At 49.1% G+C, this 21,859-nt stretch overlaps 1 protein-coding gene across 17 annotated transcripts in view; it reads left to right on the top strand.

Moving 5' to 3' along the window:
• Zmynd8 (zinc finger MYND-type containing 8) overlaps positions 1–21,859 on the top strand; it is a 138,397-nt gene that overhangs the window by 30,599 nt on the left and 85,939 nt on the right. For 16 of the 17 annotated variants that reach the window (XM_045155865.1, XM_045155871.1, XM_045155870.1 and 13 more), the window contains one exon: positions 13,218–13,366. In XM_045155865.1, the coding sequence (XP_045011800.1) occupies positions 13,218–13,366 (149 nt within the window). Of the gene's footprint in view, positions 1–3,126; positions 3,229–13,217; positions 13,367–21,859 lie in introns of those variants that run through there. The other variant, XM_045155863.1, reaches the window with a different exon arrangement.

Here is a 21,859-nt window from a genome sequence, read left to right as displayed (position 1 = left end):
AACTGATCCTTTCCTCTGGCCGAGTAGGAACTGCAAGAACTCCTGGAGTCACTGGGCATGTACTGACCCCTTGAGTCCTAACCACCTGTTTAGAAAGAGCTACACGGGGGCTCAGAGAGGCCAGTTAACTTGCCCAAGGTCACACAGCTACAGTGTTTGCGGGGCTGCAGAGAATACACTGTATCGGGTGTCTTGGGGTGCTGTCCGAGCATGGCCCCTCACGACCCTAGGGGAGGGAACTGGCCTGTGCAGTGAGGGTGTTGCGGTGACCCAGTGCTCCAGTGGTAGCTTGGGTGATCTTTTAGCACCTAAGTGGTTTTGCCTCTTTGAGCCTTACCTATAGAATGGAAACAATGTCATTCCGACCTCATGGGATTCTTTTTGTTTTCTTAAAGAAAAGACTCCAGATGCTTGCACCACTTTTTGCATCTGGCTTTATGTGTGTACTGGGGAATTGAACCCAGGCCAGCAACCTTTGCAAGCAAGTGCCTTTGACCACTGATGAACCATCTCCCCAGCCCATAGCCTCACGGGATTCTTGAGTCCCTCCCTCTCTCCCTTCTTCCCATTGAATCCCCGGGGGCCTTGTGCAGGCAGGGTAGGCCCGCCCTCTGCCACTGAGCAGTCTTCCCCAGCTGTGTGACAACTTTTACAGTAGCTTCTCAATAAACTATAGCTGTGAAATCTGCCAGCTCCATTTGTAAAGGAAATGGAGAAATAGTTTCCTGGCTCTGTCCTTTCTCCCGGTTTCTTTTGGATCAGCTCTTTTTGTTTGTTTGTTTGTTTGATTTCTCTAATTAATTTCTGACATCTTTTGGGCTTCATACCTAGTTTATCTCCTGGGCCTCAGTTACCTTGTCTCTAAAACGGGCACCCTGAGAACCTATCTTCTTAAAGAATTGTGGTGAGTTGGAAGGAAATTGATATTTATTTTTAGAATGGTGCCTCCCAGCTGCCGCCTCAGAACAGTTTTCCTGCTAGCCCAGATATCTGGGAGTTGCTCAGTATTTGTGGACTGATTGTCTCCATTGTCTCTTATTTTCTTTGGATTCCCAAGTAAGGCTGTCAGGTGTACGTGTGGCAAACATTGTCCCACTGATGAATGTACAAACCGCTGTTGGTGGTGTATGTACCTAAGGTTAGACCTGACCTGCCAGGTACATCATTGGAAGAAGGTTCTAGACACTAGACTTTTTCAACTTTGGCAACCATGGGCATCTTGGGCTTGATCTCTGTGTCACAGAGGCTATCTAGAAGGATCTCTGGTCTCCAGATGTCCATGACAACTCATCTCTTTGCCCAAGGCATGGCCAAGCATTTCTGGGGAACACCTTTGAGAACCGCTGCTTTATACATGTGCATCTGGCTTATGTGGGACCTGGAGAATCGAACCTGGGTTCTTAGGCTTCGCAGGCAAGCGCCCTAACCACTAAGCCATCTCTCCAGCCCCTGGGGACATGTTCTTGAGCTCCTGTGAGCTGAGATGTGACAAGTCCCTGGCATGGCGTGAGCATTCCATAAATATTATCGTAGTTCCTGTAGCCAGTTAAAAATATCTACTCAGTTAACTCTGTGAGCAGAAGCAGGGAGTCCCCCCACCTTTTTCTGGATTTCTGGGTGTTCCCTCCAGGTGTTTGTAAATCCAGAGCCTGTGTGGCCCCCATTCTTGGACCTCAGTTCTCTTCCTGGCCTTTCTAGTGGGGATGCTGGCGCCCACAGCCAGGATTCTGCATTCCATTGTCTCACTGAGTCGGCGTGTTCTGCCCTTCCCTTGTGCGGGGCACGCTTTCACTTCCTGTTAGGCTTCTCCAAGGCACGCCGCCGCAGGGCCGCCCTTGGCCACCCTCTGCTCTCCCGAAGGTCACACGCTAAGCAAGAATCATCTCGCTGATGGCCAAGGGACACTTCTATCCTTTTGCCAAGGTCCTCTGGGTGACATCCTGCCTCTGAAGTCTTGGCTTTCCCAGCAGAATGTGATACGCAGGCTATGGAGGGCCTGTCCCCTCTCCCTGGTTTTAGAGAATTTCTCTTGTCCTCAGTGGGGTGACTTGTGGAGCATGGACCCTCCCAGGATGCATGGGCAGTGACACCAGGTTCCCAGCAGCTCCTCTCCCTTCGTTGACTTCTGAGGCAGGCGCCTTTCTTCTTGCTACCCACTTCTGAGCTTCCTGCCCGCAGAGGCGGCCTTTTGTGTCTGAATTGGCTCTCTGCTGCCTGCGGCTGTTCCCCGCTGCAGCCTGCACACCACGGGCACCTGAGCTGCCCCGAATTGGGGCCACGCGGGCTGGGGGAGCCGGATGAGGGGGTAAGGGGATGATGGGTCTCAGCCCCAGAGTTCTCTTCCGAGCCAGCAGTGCCACAAGGGCCAACAGTCAGTCAGTTTCTCCACACTCAGTGCTGGGTACCCTTGGGGCCAGGGCCTAGGAGGGGCTGGGTAAGGCATGGGGCTACCCTTGGGATTATAGTTGTCTATAGGAGAGCCTGGCATTTGCCATCCGGGAAATCCCAGTGCCATGTTTTCATTCCTGCAGCTAAGGGTGAGGAAGTCTGGGCTTCAGTTGCCTCTGCTGGTGGAGGGCTAAGCACAAGTGATTTGTGACTCAGCGTATCCCTGGATCAGAGCAATTTCTGTCCCGCCAGATGCATTCAGAGGCCATCCTTTAACACGTGCATGTGTCCTTTAATCCCCCGCTTCTGCAGTATGGAGGGCAGGGGCTGCCGGGATGGGATGGGACTGTTTTGTTCTCCACTCCAGGTGTTTCTGTCCTTTGCCAGAGAGCTTCAGCACTGAAGGGAAATTGAAATATTTACTGAAAAAAAATATTAAAAACACATCCACAGTGCAAACCACAGCCCCCTTCCTCATATCTTCCTTCTCCCACAGTCTCTCCGGCCTTAGGACCTCTCCATTCCGTAGAATTTCAGAGTAGCTGCTTCGGTCGAGTGAGTTAGTGTCCACACTTGAGACACGGGGCAGGTCTCTGCCTCCCACTGCCCTACCGCCGAGGGTGATGGTGTCCTTGCTCTGCTTGGCCACCTAATGCATCCAAGACCAGGACAGGCCTGGTATGTGGTGACTCTTAGCCCGTGCTCTCTGCCGTTTCCTCCTCCCCCTGGGAGAGGCCGCTAAGGAGCCGGAAGCTGGAATGTCTGCCTGGAGTCGGCCTTTGTCCTCTTTTGGAAAAGAGAGGCCAGGCCCTCTGAGCAGCCAGGCTATCTCTATGGCTGGTAAGTACCCCGTGTGTGTGTGTGTGTGTGTGTGTGTGTGTGTGTGTGTTTGTGTGTGTGTGTGTGAGTGTGTGTGTGACTTGGCTTTCACTTGCCTGGTGTGGAAGCCTCCCAGTGAGGTGACACTTTCCCCATGTTGAGAGTGACCTTTCTCCTCCCTGCCTTGGTTCCCAATCATCTACTTCCTGGTAGCGGGGGAGAAGGTCTCATGCCCAGGCGACCTGCTGAAGGAGCCCTGGGCTGTAGCTCTGGCTGGGATGCTTGCAGTCCTGCCCTGGAGTCTGCAGAACTGAGCTGTTGGAGATCATGGCCATTCACCAGTTTCTCTAGCTTTCTTTGCTAGAAGGATCATTTTGCCCGTATCTTCCCCTCCCCCCACCCCAACAACCCTCTACTTCTGTTTTCTGCTCTGCCCGGGGGAAATTCCAGATCTTTGTGTCTGTCTTTATGATGTAATTACCCAGTGGGGAGGGCCTAGAGATTCCTGGGGAGGGAGGCCCTTTTGGGTACCTGCTCTGAGAATTGCTATGGAAATGATTAACTGAGCTCAGCATTGCTGTTTCTGGGAGAGCAGCCACATGTGGTCCTGTTTGAGGCAGCTGTGCTAAGACTTGGTGGTGGTTACTGGAGGCCATTTGATGCCCTGGCCGCCCCTGGCCCTGTCTCTGTAGTACCCAGGACCCCTGGAAAAATGTGTGCAGCCTGATGGGCCTCATATCCTGGGATCATTAGCTTTCCACGTGATAGAGGCTGCCAGTTTCGATAACTTTGAACTTGTGGCTGTTTGACACGCTATTGGGAGAAAGCAAACTCTTCTAGATCCTGGTGAGAGGGTGTGTGTGGGGAGAGGAGAAGAAGAGGAAGAGAGATTGTCGCTGTAAAAATGTCGCCATTAGGGTTGGAGAGATGGCTTAGCAGGTTAAGGCATTTTTTTCTGCAAAGCCAAAGGACCTCCTTTCAATTCCCCAGGACCCATGTAAGGCAAATGCACAAGTTAGTACATGCGTTTGGAGTTCTCGTTTGCAATGACTGGAGGCCCTGACACACCCATTCTCTTCCTCTCTTGCTCTGCCTCTTTCTCACTCTTAAAAAATAACTAAATAAATAAAAATTTAAAAAAATGTCACCGTTGAAGTAAGCATGGTGGCACAGGCCTGTAATTGTACCTCTCTGGAGGCTAAGACTGGCAAGTTCCGAGTTTGGGGCTAGGCTGGGCTACATAGCAAAACCTGGTCTCAAAACAAAGCAAAACAAAATAGCCACTGTTGGGCAGGAGAGATGGCTTAGTGGTTAAGGCATATGCCTGCAAAACCTAAGGACTCAGGTTCGATTCTCCGGGTACCACATAAGCCAGATGCACATAGTGGCACGTGCATCTGGAGTTTGTTTGCAGTGATTGGAGGCCCTTGTGTGCTCATTCTCCCTCGTATGTGTGTGTGTCTGTCTCAAATAAATAAATAAAATAGATAAACAAAATAGCTGCTATTGATTGAACATTATTTTTTTTTTTTTTTGCCATATATTAGACCAAGAGTTTCTGAATTTATTTAATAAGTACTAGGCCTTTTTCCCCCTGTTTTGTGTGGTGGGGGCTTCCAGGAGATTGAACCTAGGACCTTGAGCTTGTCAGACGGGCCCTCTACCATTGATCTGTATGTCCAACTTTTAAAATTATTTTTATCCCATTTATTTATTTATGACTTTTTTTTTTTTCAAGGTAGTGTCTCACTGTAGCTCAGGCTGACCTGGAATTCACTATGTAGTCTCTGGGTAGCCTCAAACTCACAGCAGTCCTCCTACCTCTGCCTCCCTAGTGCTGGGAGTAAAGGTGTGTGCCACCACACCCGTCTTATGTGTGACTTTTTTTTTTTTGAGTTAAAAGTCTCACTTTCACCCAGGCTGACCTAGAACTCACTCTGTAGCTCTGGCTGGCCTCAAACTCATGGATATCCTATCTCAACTTCTCAAGTGCTAGAATTAAAGGCATGAGCCACCAAACCTAGCTAAAAAAATTTTTTTGAGGCAGTTGCCCAGGCTGGCCTTTTGAACTCTATGTAGCCCAGGCAGGCCTTGAATTTGAAATGCTCTGAGTAAGCGGCCCAGGTAGCTGGAAAGGACAGACACGCACTACGAGACGTGGCTTGACAAACTCAGAGAGCTTACGTCGCTTCCTTATAAGTCCTGCAGCTGGGAAGAGCCAGGGCCTTTGCCATTTACAACTTGGTCTGTTGGGATCTTGTGCTCTCGATTTATCCCAATTTGCCAGGGACCCAGCCTGCTCTGTGTAGTCACCCCATTTCCTGTGGCTGGCATGTCTGTCCCTCTTCTCTTTGCAGGCTTGCTGCCTACATCGTTAAGGAAATTTGACACCCACAAAAACACATGAAGCGCCCAGCCTTTCAGCTGTGGCCCTCTCCCCAGGGAGGAGACAGTTTCCTGGGATGTGTGTCATTTCCTAGACCCTGGAGAACAGGGAGGGTTATGACTCAGGCGTCGGATGTGAGTGTGGGTGGTATCTGGTGAGAGGGCTGTTGCAAGGCCTGGGTGGAGATGCCAAGGGTGAGGAGGGGAGGTGCCCTCGATCCCCAGGTTTCTTGTGTAGCACAGGGTAGATTCTCCTGCAGCTTGAAGGGTTTGGGAGGTAAACGCGCCTTTGGGGACTGTGTTTCTCCTTTGTCCTCGCACCTCCATCTGAAGTTGAGGCAAAGCAAAAGGACAATGAACGAGAGAGCCCTGGGCCCCTCTGGGGTAAGACCGTGCCGCACACTGGTTAGGAACATGGACCTTGCAGTCTCTGCCTTGCCCAGATCCCATGCCAAGAGGGCAAGTGGCCAAGAGGGATTACATGCGAAGTAGTTTCAACATCTCCAGGCCCATGCATTGTCACAAAGGAAAGTCTTAGCTGTTAATTCCTAAGGGTTCATGACAGCTGAGAGGATGATGGGTTATCTTGAAGTAAGGTGTCCTTTGAGTCAAAGGGCATTCAGGAAGTGCTGAGTGGGATGATGGTGGTTCACAAGACAAGGGTTCTGGAAGCTTCTCATCACACGCTTAATACCCAGGGGACCCTCCCGTGTTATTAAGACTTCAGGGAAATGTCACAAGGAGAGGAAAAAGGTTCTGCTGTTGGCTGCTCCACGCCAAGCTGCCTTCCTGAGTCATTCATTGCTCCGTCCCCTTCACAAGGCAGCCGTCCCTGCTCCCTCAACCACGTTAACACATTCAGAGCCAGACTTCTTTTCTGGGGTAGGTGGGAGGCAAAGGGTTGTCACTAGGCCAACCAACCCCAGAGCAGGCGGCACAAAAATACCTAATGGATCAAAGGTGAGTGGTTTCTCATCCAGACAGTCTGCAGTCATGGTCACCGCTCCAAGTTTATAGCTGAGACGTGCTTAGCAATACATCCTCGTCAGAATTAAATCGTTATTAAAGAAGTAAAAAAAAAAAAATTGACTCAGCTTTCTGGAGGAGTCCTTATGTTGGCTTTGTTACCACGACAACAGCCGGGTTGCTACTCATTGTCCGCCGAGGCCTGGTCCCCTGGTCCCTGCTGGAGCCGGGAGTGTTGTTACAGAGCTGATCTACTGTGATCCTCTGAAAGACACTGACTCCAGCGGGTATCTCCCAATGTTTCTTGCGAAGAGCTTTCTTTGAAAGGTCCTGCCATTGACAGATGGGTCTATCTTTGGAAGCTCTTAAAGTTATACCCCTTGGATATAGCCTCTGAACTCTCATTCATCCAGGGAGACTTGTAACCGCAGATAGAATTGCAGTCTTATGTTTTGCTGACACAAGGTTTGGACTATCTCAGGTGTGGGTAACCTTGAGCCCTAGACCTTCTCATTAAGTGGGTCTCATCCCCCCCCACCTTTTTTCCCTTGGACTTGGGGGGAAAGCTAGTCAACTCTAGATTGCTTACTTGAATATTAATTTCCAAGATTTCCCATGAAAGGCTTTTTTTTTTTTCTTTTTCTCTGACCTGGAATTTACTGTGGAGTCTCAGGGTGGCCTCGAACTCATGACAATCCTCCTACCTCTGCCTCCCGAGTTCTGGGATTAAAGGCGTGCGCCACCACGCCCGGCTTCTTTTTCTTTTTTTGAGGTTAAGGTCTCACTCTAGCCCAAGCTGACTTGGAATTCACTATCTATAGTCTCCTTCTTCTCTCCTGAGTGCTGGGATCAAAGGTGTGCATGCACTACCACACCCACCTCCATGAAGGGATTTTAAGTTCAAAGAGGGATTTTATAATCCTCTGGCCTGGCAGTCATCTTTAGGAGAACCCTCCGAAGGCAGAGCAGGCTGTGGCCTCTCTGCCTAGCAGATGTCCATGTGCACAGTAGTGGCACGTACTGTGGTGCTCACCTGGACCCCAGGGGAAGACTTCTGCTCTGGTTCCTGTCCCTGCTTTTTCTCATTTTACAGATGAGGCCCTGAGAGGTGGCTAGCTAGCTGTTTTTAAAGCCCTTTCCTGTTCCGCCTCCTTCCCCAGCCTGGCTTCTATTCAGATGTTCCCAATCCAGCCCCCCCTGGGGAGGAGACAGCTCATGAGGCCTGTCTTCTGTCTGCATGTGTGTGAGGGGTTCAGGTCCTACCTCCCGAGCTTCTCAAACCCACCCATTCTGATCTCCAGCTCTCCCCTTGCCCCAAGGCCTTTCTTAGTCTGTACGTTTGGGGTGAGGCCTGAGAATTGGCATTTCTGGCCATAGGAGCCGTTGTCTGTTCTTGGCCCGAGGAACAACAGACTGTCCAGGAGGGATCTAGGGTCTTCTATGGCCCCGAGGCCTGCTGAACTTTGGCCAGGCTGTTCGGTTCCGATCTGTCCTGTCTTGCTGTCTCTTGTCTCTGAGGCTGCTTGTGGGGTTTCTTTTTGCTGTCACAGTGTTTGGGGATCTGGATGGAATTGAGTGGCAGAGAGCTGCGGTGTTCCTTGGCCGTGAAGGGGGCTCTCTTCCAAAAACCAGCTTGAACTTGGTGTTGTGGCGCACGCCTTTATTCCCCGTACATGGGAGGCAAAGGTAGGAGGATTGCTGTTTTTATGTGAACATGTCCCTTATCCTCCCGTTGGCAAGTCTGCTCAGAAGCACCTCAGCCACCGAAATTGTATACACCCCAGCTTTTCCTTGATTGCTATATGGTCTGGTTTGGCTGGAGTATCATCTCTTACAAGATACATTTCCTGTGAGCCCTCATGAAACCCACCCTTCCTTTCTTCCTTTTTCCCTCTCTTCCTTCTCTCCCTCTCTCCCTTCCTTCCTTCCTTTCTTTTTTCTTTTTTTAAATTTTACTAAAAATGGGCATGCCAGGGCCTCTAGCAATTGCAAACAAAATCCAGATGCATGTGCCACCTTGTACATATGGCTTTATGTGGGTATTAGGGAATTGAATATGATCCTTTCCTTTTCTGGCAAATGCCTTAACCACTAAGCCATCTCTCCAGCCCCCCCCCCTTTTTTCTTTTTCTTTCTTTCTTATTTTTTTTTCCTAGGTAGGGTCTTGTTCTAGCCCAGGCTGACCTGAAATTCACTATGTACTCTTAGGCTGACTTCAAACTCACAGCACTCCTCCTACCTCAGCCTCCCGTGTGCTGGGATTAAAGGGTCTGTGCCATCATGCCCGGCTCAGATGCTTTCTTAGCACTTATACTGTGACGCTTGAGCAGTGTTATTGCGGTATGTTAGATCCATGTAGAACAGACTCCTTCCTGTGATCCTCATGTCTGCAGCAGTCCAGCCTAACTTTATCCTTTTGTGAGGATTATTTCCCCCTCTTTTGCTCATTAGTGACTTTGTTTTGCACCTGCTTTTTTTTTTTTAATGTGAAACTGAACCTTCTAAATCTTTTTTGTTTCCCTTATTTTGATAAGTCATCCAGGCACATGATGAATGCAGTCCACATGGGTGTACAGCGAAAACTGATTCCTCCCTGTGGGCTCCCCTCTGGAGACACCTATTCCCCTGTCCCCGTGCAGAGCCTGGCTGGTCCCTTCCCCTCCCTTCCCCTCCCTTCCCCTCCCTTCCCCTCCCTTCCCCTCCCCTCCCCTCCCCTCCCCTCCCCTCCCCTCCCTTCTTCTCCCCTCCTCTCCCTTCCCTTCTCTCTCTCTCCTTCCTTTTCTGCCTCCCTTCCTTCCCTCCCTCCCTCTCTCCTTTCTTTTCCTTCCTTTCTTCCTTTTTCCTTTCTTTCGGTTTTCGACATAAGGTTTCGCTCTAATCCAGATTGGCCTGGAATTCGCTGTAGTCTCAGGCTGGCCTTGAACTCATAGCCATCCTCCTACCTTTGCCTCCCAAGTGCTGGGATTAAAGGCATGCACCACTATGCCTGGCTTTCTTTCTTTTTTTTTTTTTTTTGAGGTAGGGTCTCGCTCTGCCAGGCTGACCTGAATTCACTATGTAGTCTCAGCGTGACCTTGAACTCACAGCACTCCTCCTGCCTCTGTTTCCCAAGTGCTGGAACTAAAGGTATACACCACCATGCCTGGCTGCATTTTTGGGGGGTAAGGTTTTGTTCTAATCAAGGCTAGTTTGGAATTCACTATGTAGTCTCTGGCTGGTGTTGAGCTCATGGCAATCCTCCTACCTCTGCCTCCTGAGTGCTGGGATTAATGGCGTATGCTACCATGCGCAGCCTCATCCATCATTCTTTCTTCCTTTTGTGTGTGTATGTTTTTTTTTTTTTTTTTTTAGGTAGGGCCTTGCTCTAGCTCAGACTGACCCGGAATTCGCTATGTAGTCTCAGGATGGCCTCAAACTCATGACAGTTCTCCTACCTCTGCCTCCCGGGTGCTGGAATTAAAGGTGTGCACTACCATGTCTGGCTCATCACCATTAAAAAAAAAATTTTTTTTAAATTTATTTGCAATCAGAAAGAGATAAGAGATGGAGAGAATGGGCATGCCAGGGCCTCCAGCCACTGCAAACAAACTTCAGGTGCATGTGCCACTTTGTGAATCTGGCTTTTCATAGGTATTGGGCAATTGAACCCGAGTCAATAGGTTTTGCAGGCCAAACGCCTTAACTCTCCAGCCCCAGTCTCATCATTCTTGTTGACCACAGTGTATTCTGTTGTGTGGTTGCTAGGTACTGTGAAGTCACTTCTGTCTCCGGTTGTTTGTACCACACTCAGGGCTGCGGCTCAACCATCATGTGTCTGCTCTATTCCCCCCTCTCCCCCCCCCAGGCTGTGGGTGGAATGGGCTTCTTGGAGCATGCCCGTGAAAGGCTATGAAGGAAAGTTTTCATGTAGGATGGTGGGATGGACCCTCTGGGCATGAGGAGGAGGTTATCTCTGGGGGCATGTTTACCCCTGGTTGCACCTGTGTGCCGAGCTTCCTAACTAGCTGTTGTGTGCCTTTGGGCCAACCCTTCGGTCTCTGCAGGCCTCCATTTTGATGTCTGGAATGATCCCCAGACCCTGAGGTCTCTTCACCCTAAAGGTGCCCTTGCTTTGCATTCAGTTTCCCCTCAGGGCTGGGATTCCTGAACATTTGTTCAGGGTTTTTCTGAGGGCTTCTGGTGAGTCTGCTGAGTCACTTGTCACTTGTTCATTGTCTGTCCCTGCTTCACCTTCTAATTAGGAGTGGACACCTAAGCCTCCTTGGTTGCTCTCAGATGCTGTCCCCTCCATGGGAAGATAGGAGGGAGAGGGACAATGACAATGATGCCTTGTGCTGGGTGGCGGGGCCAAGGAGTGCCTTTGATGATCCACAGCCCCTTGTACTCTCTGCTGGGTCCTTTCTTCTGGTGACTGTAGCTTGCGTTCCTCAGGATGTTAGGTATGCCAGGCTGTGCCATGCCACCAGGTATGGACCCGAGTGTGGTCTTTACAGGTGAGGGTTGGGTGGATGTTGGTGGAAGAATGTCTAAATGTTCTCCCGGGGGATTGAAATGGAGGGCTGGGTTGCCAAGAGTGTGGTGGGTGGTGGGTATTTTTTTTTTTTTTTTTAGGTGAGGATGAGATTGAACTTGGAATTGATGTTTTTAGATAAGAGGCTCAAAGGAGATGTATGCTGTGCTGTGGTGGGCCAGGAGACCTTCCCAGTGGGAGGGGCTTGTTCTGTTTACGTCATTAGATGTCTGCCTAATGAACATGATGGTGGGCTTCGTACCCTTGAGGTATGGCCTTGTTGGTCTGTCTGTTGTTGGACAGATATGTGGAAATGAAATACTTGTTGGGACTAAGAGCAATATTGGGCTTATGTGACAACTCTTGGAGACTTGGTGTGTATTAGTTACTGGGGTTGTTTGAATATAAATGGCCCCTATAGCCTCAAGTATTTTTCCCATTCCTCCTCCACTGAACCTCTTTCCTCTACCCTTCCCAAGGTAGGGTTTCCGCTCTAGCCCAGGCTGACTTGGAATTCTCTATGTAGTTTCAAACTGGCCTCAGATTCGCAGTGATCCTCCTACCTCTGCCTCCCGAGTGCTGGGATTAAAGGCGTGTGCCACCATGCCCGGCTTCAACCTCAGGTATTTTTTTTAAACATTTTATTTTTATTTATTTAACAGAGAAAGAGGGAGAGGTAGAGAGAGAGAATGGGCACGCCAGGGCCTCCAGCCACCACAAACAAACTCTAGACGTGTGCGCCTCCTTGTGCATCTGGTTAACGTGGGCCCTGGGGAATCGAACCTGGGTCCTTTTGCTTTGCAGGCAGATGCCTTAATCACTCATCCACCCCTCCAACCCAATCTCAGGTGTTTTTTTTTAAAATATTTTTTGTTTATTTTTATTTATTTGAGAGTGATAGAGAGAGAGAAAGAGGCAGAGAGAGAGAGAGAGAGAGAGAGAGAGAGAGAGAGAGAGAGAGAGAGAATGGGTGCGCCAGGGCCTCCAGTCACTGCAAACGAACTCCAGATGCGTGTGCCCCCTTGTGCATCTGGGTAACGTGGGTCCTGGGGAATCGAGCCTTGAACCAGGGTCCTTAGGCTTCATAGGCAAGTGCTTAGCCGCTAAGCCATAATTCCAGCCCGAGGTGTTTTTGATTAAGCTTCCTTCTTAGTCTCCAGCAGGCAGTTGTGAAGTGCAGCCCTGAATGAGTGTGCCCAGACAGCTTGTGCTTGCTGGTTGTGCTTGCTGGTGCTGGCTGCTGTGTCTCAGCTGTGGACGCGTGATGATGAAGGGAGCCATCTTCTTCTGCCATGATGGAGCTTACCCTGGCAACTGGAAGCCTGAAGTAAACCCTTTCCTCTCCTAAGTCACTTCCGGTCAGGTGTTTGCCCCCGCAATGAGAAGGCCACTAAAACAATCAACTTTCGTTGCTGTGACCAAATACCAGAGAGGCAATTTAGGGAGGGAAGGTTATTTTGGCCCACAGCTCATCACGGTGAAGAAAGCACGGGGCTCCCCAAATCCACAGTGAAGGGAGTGCATAACCTGGCTCCCCGCCTCCACCAGTCTACAGAACTGGGAGCAGAAAGTGGACAGGAAGTGACAGGCCTGGCTATAAAACTTCAGTGGCCACCCCCCAGTAATCCGCTTCTCCTTAATCTACTTAGGCTTTGTGTCCTAAAGATTCTACCATGTTCTAAACCAGTGCCACCAGCTGGGGACCAAGTGTTCAAACACATGAACCTGTGTCCCCCCGACCTACGCATGTACATGTGCTCATGCACACCACACGTCCACATGCAAAAGTAATGCCGTGGAATAAAAGCGCACACACAGGGTTGGAGAGATGGCTTAATGGTTAAGGTGCTTTCTGGCAAAGGAGCCAGGCTCAGTTCCCCAGGACCCACGTAGAGCCAGATTTACAAGGTGGTGCATGCCTTGAAGTTCATTTATAGCGGCTGGAGGAGGCACTGGCGCGTCCATCTTTTCTCTCTCTCTAAATAAAATGTTTATGTGTATATATATATATATATATATATATATAATATAAATATATATATTCTATATAAAATGTTAATATATATTAATATATGTTATATATATATACACATATGTATATATGTGCACAAATGCTTTTAAAATATGGCGTCCCGTGTGTGTCTTTCAGATCCTGGCTCTGCAGAGAGAACAGCCCAGAAACGGAAGTTTCCCAGCCCTCCCCATTCCTCCAATGGCCACTCGCCCCAGGACACATCGACAAGCCCTATTAAAAAGAAAAAGAAACCAGGTTTACTGAACAGTAACAGTAAGGAGCAGGTAAGAGAGCCACTGGGGTGGCTTCGGTACCTGTGACAGGCCAGCCAGCCAGCAGAATGTCGCAAACTGCCTGGTGCTACCTGTCGTTTGCATGAGTCGGCTGAAAATGGGCCTGTGTAGAAATTGCTAGTGGGTTTTTAGATATCTGTTTGGGGGACAGTGCAGATTCAAAGGAGAGGATATTGTTCCTAAATGGGTTGGGGCTTTTCCTTGGGTTAAGATGGTTCCCTCCTAGGCCATGCTAGCTGCCTGGAGAGGGCCGTGTGGTTAAGGCATGCTCCTTGGCTGACATATTTTCTCATCTGTAAAATGAAGGTTTAGAGCTGTGGTGAGAGGCACTGTCTGAGGCCAGCTCTGGTCATGGGTCACCATCTCTGTTCACCATGGCAGCCAGGACTCTTAATTAGCTCGACAGGAACAAGTTGTCTGCCTTGGAGTCTTGTCTAAGTAGGAACCTTTAATATTCTTTGGTGTGAGCTAGGATAAATGAGAGTCACGAGTGGCCTCGGTGGCACGTGGACTGTGATGTCAGCTGAGCATTGTCACCGTAAGTGGGCTCTGGGGTGCCTTCATCCATTCTGAGCTTTGCAGAGTGCTGGGCATGGAAACTGGGCACTGGGGGGTTGAATTAAAAAGCAAGATTGTGGCTTCCATGGGAAGAGACTTCGCAATGGGTTAAGTACCCGGGATGGCGAGAAGCGTGCTTCTGAGCGCTAATCTATTTTCACTTCCAAAATTACATAGTGAGGTGCCAGCTCAGCTGTGGCTCCGTGACTGTGGGCAGCTTAACCTTCTACGTCCCGTTGGTTTTTTTTATGTTCTGAAATGTACTGCTGTGACCATTAATTGAGCTAATGACACAAATAGATATAACACAAATTGCAAACCCAGCCTGGCTGTAGACCAAGTGGAGTAATCCTGCAGTCTCCACATGAAATGGACCGTGTCTGTAGAATCACCGTGGACCCATGCTGACAGGGTAGCCACAAGCCATGTGTGACCTTGTCCACCTGAAAGTGACTAGTGTGACTGAGGACTGAGAATTTTTTTGTTTTGTTTTTTTGAGGTAGGGTCTCGCTCTAGCCCAGGCTGACCTGGAATTCACTATGGAGTCTCAGGGTGGACTTGAATTCCTTGGCAGTCCTCCCACCTCTGCCTCCTGAGTGCTGGGATTAAAGGCCTGCACTGCCACACCCTCCAGAGAAGACTTTTTTTTAAAAAAAATTTATTTATTTATTTGAGAGCGACAGACACAGAGAGAAAGACAGGGAGAGAGAGAGAGAATGGGCGCACCAGGGCTTCCAGCCTCTGCAAATGAACTCCAAATGCGTGCGCCCCCTTGTGCATCTGGCTAACGTGGGACCTGGGGAACCGAGCTTCGAACCGTGGTCCTTAGGCTTCACAGGCAAGCGCTCAACCACTAAGCCATCTCTCCAGCCCCAGAGAAGACTTTTATTTCCAAATTAAATACCTTTTTTTTTTAAAAATATTTTTATTTATTTATTAGATACAGAGAGGGAGAGAGAGAGAGAGAGAATGGGTGCACCAGGGCCTCTAGCTCCTGCAAACGAATTCCAGACGCATGCGCCACCTTGTGCATCTGGCTTACATGGCACCTGGAGAATCGAACCTGGGTCCTTAGGCATTGCAGACATGCAGCCTAACCGCTAAGCCATTTCTCCAGCACAAGACTGAGCTTTCTAAATTCATATAAATGCCTGCCTCTGGCAGCACAGATCTGGCAACTCAGAAGGCCCGTCACTATCTCCATTTGTTAGAGGGGGGCACAGAGGTTCAGAGAGGCTGAGTTTCTTCCTCAGGGTCTCAGAGTAAGTACGAAGCTGGGCCTCAGTAGTTGAGCCTGTCAGGCCTGGCTTGGTTGGAGTTCCTTTTCCTGGGTGTGAACCCGGACTCACTATATACATCCTTACCTGTTTTCTGAAAACCTCCTCATGTCTTTGTTTATGGAGACTGACCATTTTGTTCAATTTTTATTTATTTATTTGAGAGTGACAGACAGAGAGAAAGACAGGTAGAGGGAGAGAGAGAGAATGGGCGCGCCAGGGCCTCCAGCCACTGCAAACGAACTCCAGACGCGTGCGCCCCCTTGTGCATGTGGCTAATGTGGGTCCTGGGGAATCGAGCCTCGAACCGGGGTCCTTAGGCTTCACAGGCAAGCGCTTAACCGCTAAGCCATCTCTCCAGCCCGAGACTGACCATTTTGAGCGTGTGTTAAAGGAGAATGTTTCAGGGGTATGTGTGGCCATACATACATACCTGTCATCTGAGCTTGTGGGAGGCTGAAGTGGGACGATGCAGTGTTCTGGGCCAGCCTTGGCTAACTGTCAAGACCTTGTTTTCAAATGGAATCAAGACAAAACCACACAGTAGGGCTGGGGCCATGGCCCAGTCTTTAAAATGTTTGCTGCACAGGCCTGGTGACTGGAGGGAGATGAGATCCTGGAACCCACCCAAAGCTGGAATCAAGCGGTGTACTCATGCGCCATCCCTATTCAACCAGGGTATTGGAGGGCAGAGCCATGGAGTCCCAAAGCCCCTTGGGTCAACACATCCCCAGCATTTGTAGTTACCTTTTATTTATTTGCCCATGTGTGTGCATGGGTACGGTTCGTCCAAGATCTCTTGCCACTGCAGACAAACACCAGACACTTGTGCCACTTTATGTCCCCCTTTATGTGGGTGGCTGGGGAATTGAACTTTGAGTAGCGGGCTTTGTAGGCAAAGCCCTTTAACTGCTGGGACTTCTCTCTAGCCCCTTAAATATTTCTTTCTTCCTTTTTTTTTTTTTTGAAAAAGATTGTATTTTTATTTATGTCGGGAGCCATAGAGCAAAAGCCTCTCCATTTTGCCTGGGCCTGCTCATAAACTGACTCATTACTCAGAAAGCTGGTCCATCCAGCTTTCTGTTAGATACTTCTGGAACCGGTCAGCAGGCTGCTTACAGAATCTTATCTTTTGCTAAAGGACAGTTTATGGTCAGGATGTGAAACCTGGTGCAGTCAGGATGTTAAGCCAGTTAGGCAAGATTAGATGAACACCTAATTACAACCCCTCTAGGTTTCCTGACAAGTCCTTGCCCTGGCCACGTCCCCTTCCCCCTACAACCCTATATAAACCTACATGTAAGAATGAACTCTCGAGGCCGTGACAAATGTCTAGCATGGTCTCCTTCTTGTGTCTGTTTGCCTACTTTCATTCAGGTTGACTTTCACCTCACTTCTTTGTTCGACTCCCCGCTGGCCGGGGCATATTTATTTATTGGAGACAGAGAGAAGGAGAGAGAGAGAGAGGGAGAGAAAATGGACACATCAGGGCCTCCAGCCACTGCAAATGAACTCCAGACGCATGCGCCCCCTTGTGCATCTGGCTATTGTGGGACCTGTAGAATTGAACCAGGGTCCTTAGGCTTTGTAGGCATGTGCCTTAACCACTAAGCTATCTCTCCAGCGCCTCCCCTTAAATATTTCTTACATACCTGTATTTTTTTTCCCAAGACCTTCTCCCCTCCCCTCCCCTTCCCACCCCCTTAAATTGTACCCTTTCTTCCCAGCTAGTCCCCTTTCTACTTTGATAGCTCCCATCCCCTCCCCCCAGCCACCCCACGTGTATTTGTGTGATCCTCTGAGTTTAATTAGGGTTGGATTAAGGTTGCCTGCATGAAGCATGAGTGGGAAGCTATTTACTAGAGCACATGGACCTTGCCAATGACTAGCCACTGCAGAAATGCCTTCTGCTCCCTTAGCAACCATTAGCTGCCAATAACTCCTCAGGGAGGGATGAGGAATGAAGGCCTCATGCCCTTCTTCACCATTCATGATAGGCTGTTGATAGGCCGAATATTATGCAGGCCTTGTGCAGCGAACCATAGTCACTGTGAGGTCACGGAGGGAATGGCCTTCTTGCTGTGTCTTCACATGGTGGAGGGGCTAGCTAGCACCTCCGGTCCCCCCTTTTTGAGTGTGTGTGTGTGTGTGTGTGTGCGCACACGCGTGGAGGTCAGCGGACAACAGCAGGGTGTCTGTGCTCCTCCTCCTTCGTTGCCAGTCTGCAAAGGAAGTCAGACTGGCTGGTCAGTGAGCTTCAGATCCCCCCGACTCCTCCGCCCATTGTCACAGGTGTGTTGGGACCACAGATGTTGGTGACATATTGCATTAGGTTTTGTGTGGTTGTTGGGGAATTGAACTTGCTAGCAAGCTTTTGTAAGTAAGGGCCTTTAACCACAGAGCCATTCTCCTAGCCCCTTCTGTGCATTAATCCCATTCATGTGAGCCCCAACCCTTAGGATCTCTAATCATTTCCTAAAAGTCCCCCCTTATGATACCATCACTTGGGGTTAGGGTTTCAACTCTGGGATTTTGGGGACACAAGCATTTAGACCATAGTGCTCAGAAAGCCTGTTCTTTTTTCCTTTTTTTTTTTTCCTTTTTTTTTCTTATAGCCCAGGCTGACCTGGAATTCACTATGTAGTCTCAGGGTGGCCTCGAACTCACGGTGATCCTCCTACCTCAGCCTCTTGAGTGCTGGGATTAAAGGCGTGCACAACCACACCCACCCATTAAGAAAGGCTGTTCTTAGGGCTGGAGGAGGATGGCTTAGTGGTTAAGGCATTCACCTGCTAAGCCAAAGGACCCAGGTTCAATTCCCCAGGACCTACATGAGGCAGGTGCACAGGGTGGCACATGCATCTGGAGTTCATTTGCAGCCCCTGAAGGCTGTGGTGTGCCCATTCTCTCTCAAGGAAATAAGTAAATAAAATATTTAAATAATAAAAGAAGAAAGCCTGTTCTTTATACCTGGGTCAGAGCTCCAATGTACTAAGCCTCCCTGTGGGGTGTCCCCTCTCTCTGTCTTCTCTCTCTCTCTCTCTCTCTCTCTCTCTCTCTCTCTCTCTGCGTTTGTGTGCAGAGGCCAGAGGACAGAGTGCTTCTCTGCTCCTTCTCCCCCTTAGTCACTGAGGCAGGGCCTCTCATTTGAACTTGGAACTCACTGGTTTGATTTGTTTAGGTAGCCAGTTTGCCCTGGGCAGCCGCTGTCTCTGCCTTTCCCCAGCTCTGAGATTACAACTGGGTCACCACACTCATTTGCCATTTACATGGTTAAGAGACCCAGACTCTGCTTATCACGCTTGGGTGGCAAGAACTTGACCCACAGCCGTGCACCCAGCCCTCGCTTTCTGCCCTCACCCTGGCTTCTGCTTGCGTGGCTAAACATCCATGGCTTCCCACTTCTTCCTTTTGTCTTTCTACTTTTTTTTTTAAGAAGCACAATTAAAAATTTTTTTTTGGTTTATTTTTATTTATTTATTTGAGAGTCACAGACACACAAAAAGAGACAGAGAGAAAGAGGGAGAGAGAATGGGCACGCCAGTGCTCCAGCCACTGCAAACGAACTCCAGACGCGTGTGCCCCCTTGTGCATCTGGGTAAGGTGGGTCCTGGGGAATCGAGCCTTGAACCAGGGCCCCTAGGCTTCACTGGCAAGCACTTAACTGCTAAGCCATCTCTCCAGCCCGAGAAGCACTATTTTTTAAAAAATATTTTATTTAATTATTTGAGATAAAGAGAAACAGGCAGATATATATATATATATATATATATATATATATATATATATATATATATATATAGAGAGAGAGAGAGAGAGAGAGAGAGAGAGAGAGAGAGAGAGAGAGAATGGGTACGCCAGGGCCTCCAACCACTGTAAACAAACTCCAGACACATGTGCCACCTTGTGCATCTGGCTTACGTGAATCCTGGGGAATTGAACTTGGGTCCTCAGGCTTTGCAGGCATGTGTCTTAACCACTGAGCCATATATCTCCAGCCTTGTTTTTTAAATATTTTATTTGAGAGAGAGAGACAGAGAGAGAAAGCAGGTAGAATGGGCATACCAGGGCCTCTAGCCGCCACAAACAAACTCAAGACACATGTGCCACCTTGTGCATTTGGCTTATGTGGGTATTAGGGAATTGAACCTGGGTCCTTACACTTTGCCGGCTAGTGCTTTAACTGCTAAACCATCTCTCCGGTCCAATATTTATTTACTTATCAGACAGAGAGAGAGAGAGAGAGAGAGAGAGAGAGAGAGATCGCTATTCTCATAGAGCCCTGTTCAGAAAGCATTTGCTAGCTCCCCTGTGTAGATGAAGGCATGCCCCAAATGAGTTAACAGGTCTTTTCCATTTTCTTGTTAAGCCGACCTGGGGCAGGATCAAGGGAATAAAAACATTTGCTCTCCTAACCTGCAATTATTCCCCCTTCACACAGGCTGTAGCCTGCCTGCCTGTTTTGCTGTTTGCCACGTTAATGCCGGAGATGTTGGGGATGGGGGAGAAAAATCGTAACTCATTTGACCCGAAATGATTTGTCTTTCCTTTTAAAAATGCTCCATATTTGTTATCAGATTACATTTATGGAGCAGGCAAGGCAAGAGCCGATAAGGGAGGTGTCTGATTGACAAACCTGTCACTGGGCTCTGCAGGCTCCAGGAGGGGATCTGAGGAGAGGGCGGAGCTACCTGGCTGTCCTCTTGGTCTGGGGAGGGGGGTCTTTATCTGAGTGATCAATAACCTGGCTTCCCTTCAACCTGGGAATCAGGTTAGATTAGCTGCCATATTTGATTCTTCCATTTCAATGTAGATTTCTCTCTCTCTCTCTCTGTAGTCTTTCTCAGTCACTCAGCCTCCCAGGAACTGTAGCTCCAGGCTGAAGCTACCACACCTGGCTCTCCCTTAGATCTTAGTTGCTCTTTCTGTACTGCAATGACTAAGTTATTAAAAGGAAGTTGGACATTGAAAATGGAACTTACTGGCATCTTGCAAAGTCCATGATAGCATCCTAGGACATCTTACTCAGGTTAGAATTAGTTCTCTTTGCTTGATGTATAGAGTTTCTGTCTTCCTCTTTGGGCCTCGTCCCAAGACTCTTTCTTTCAATAGCCATCCTAGACCCCAAAATGTCAACCCTATTTTGCAGGTAGACAGCAGTTTTGCCCTCCAAGGGACACTGTCATTTCTTCCTCCTTTCTTTTTTTTTGGTTTTTCAAGGTAGGGTCTCATTCTAGCCTAGGCTGACCGGGGGGAATTCACTAGGTACACTAGGTAATCTCAGGGTGGCCTCAAACTCACGGCGATTCTCCTACCACTACCTCCCAAGTGCTGGGGTTAAAGGTGTGTGCCACCACACCTGGCTACACTGGAAATTTCTGCGGGTACTGGTGGTTATCTTGTGTGTGCACCGATTGGCATCTGGCCACCGACATTGTGCCAACGGAGTCTTCTGGCCCCCAGAGTCACCAGAGCCGAGGGTGAGAGTTCTGTTATAGGTGCCATTCATGAGCCTCCTGTGACCGAGGTTTCTGGTACTTTTAAATACTTGACATTTCCCCCTCCAGCTTTGTGCATTAAGTAGAATCTTATGTTGAGTCACAGCGGATGTTCTCCGAAGCAGTCACTACGCTCTCAGACTCTCCTGTGTATTCCGTGTTATCTGAGAGGACCGGGAGGAAGAGAGCCGGTCCTGGTCTGAGGTTCTGTAAGGGGGTTGGTTGGTTGTTTTTCTCCAAGGTAGCGTCTCACTGCAGCCCTGGTTAACCTAGAACTCTGGAACTCACTCTGTAGCCCTAGGCTGGCCTCAAACTCACGGTGATGCGGTGATATTCCTACCTCCGTGACACCATACCTGACTTTTTTGTTTTGTTTTGGTTTTTCGAGGTAAAGTCTCACTCTAGCCCAGGCTGACCTGGAATTTACTATGTAGTCTCAGGGTGGCCTTGAACTCACAGCGATCCTCCTACCTCTGCCTCCCGAGTGCTGGGATTAAAGGCGTGCACCACCATGCCCGGTTTATTTATTTTATTTTTTTGAAATAGGCAGTGTGTCACCTCAGACCACCCCTCTAACTTGCTTTGTAGCCAGGGATGACCATGAACTCATGATCCTCCTGCTTCTGCTTTCAGAGGGCTGAGATTACAAGCAAGTCACATAAGCACGCCACCAGCTGAGCTATGTCTCCAGCCTTCAGTTAAGAGCCATTCCAGACGGGTGCACCGCCTTGTGCGCATGTGCGGCCTTGTGCCTCGCCTTTTGTGTCTGGCTTAGGTGGCACCTGGAGAACCGAACCTGGGTCCTTAGGCTTCACAGGCAGGCGCCTTAACCGCTAAGCCATCTCTCTAGCTCAAGTCCATTTAAAAAACAAATTTGTTTATTCGTACGTGTGTGTAGGGGGTGTGGGTTAGGAATATGAACATGCCAGGGTCTCTTCCTGTTGCAAACAAATGGCAGACACTTGTGTCACTTTTTTTTGTATTAGGCTTATGTGGGTACTGGGGAATTGATCCTGGGTTGGAAGGCTTTGCAAGCAAATGCCATTAACTGCTGAGCCATTTTCCCAGGCCCCAGTTAAGTCTCCCCCCATTCCCAGGCAGGGTTTTGCTGTCGCCTCAGGGTGACCTGGAATTCACTATGTAGTCTCAGG

This window comes from Jaculus jaculus, chromosome 8, assembly GCF_020740685.1.
Source record: "Jaculus jaculus isolate mJacJac1 chromosome 8, mJacJac1.mat.Y.cur, whole genome shotgun sequence".
Lineage (NCBI taxonomy): Eukaryota > Metazoa > Chordata > Mammalia > Rodentia > Dipodidae > Jaculus > Jaculus jaculus.
Note: the sequence above shows the minus strand (reverse complement) of the source record. Positions and strands in the feature narration are given on the sequence as shown.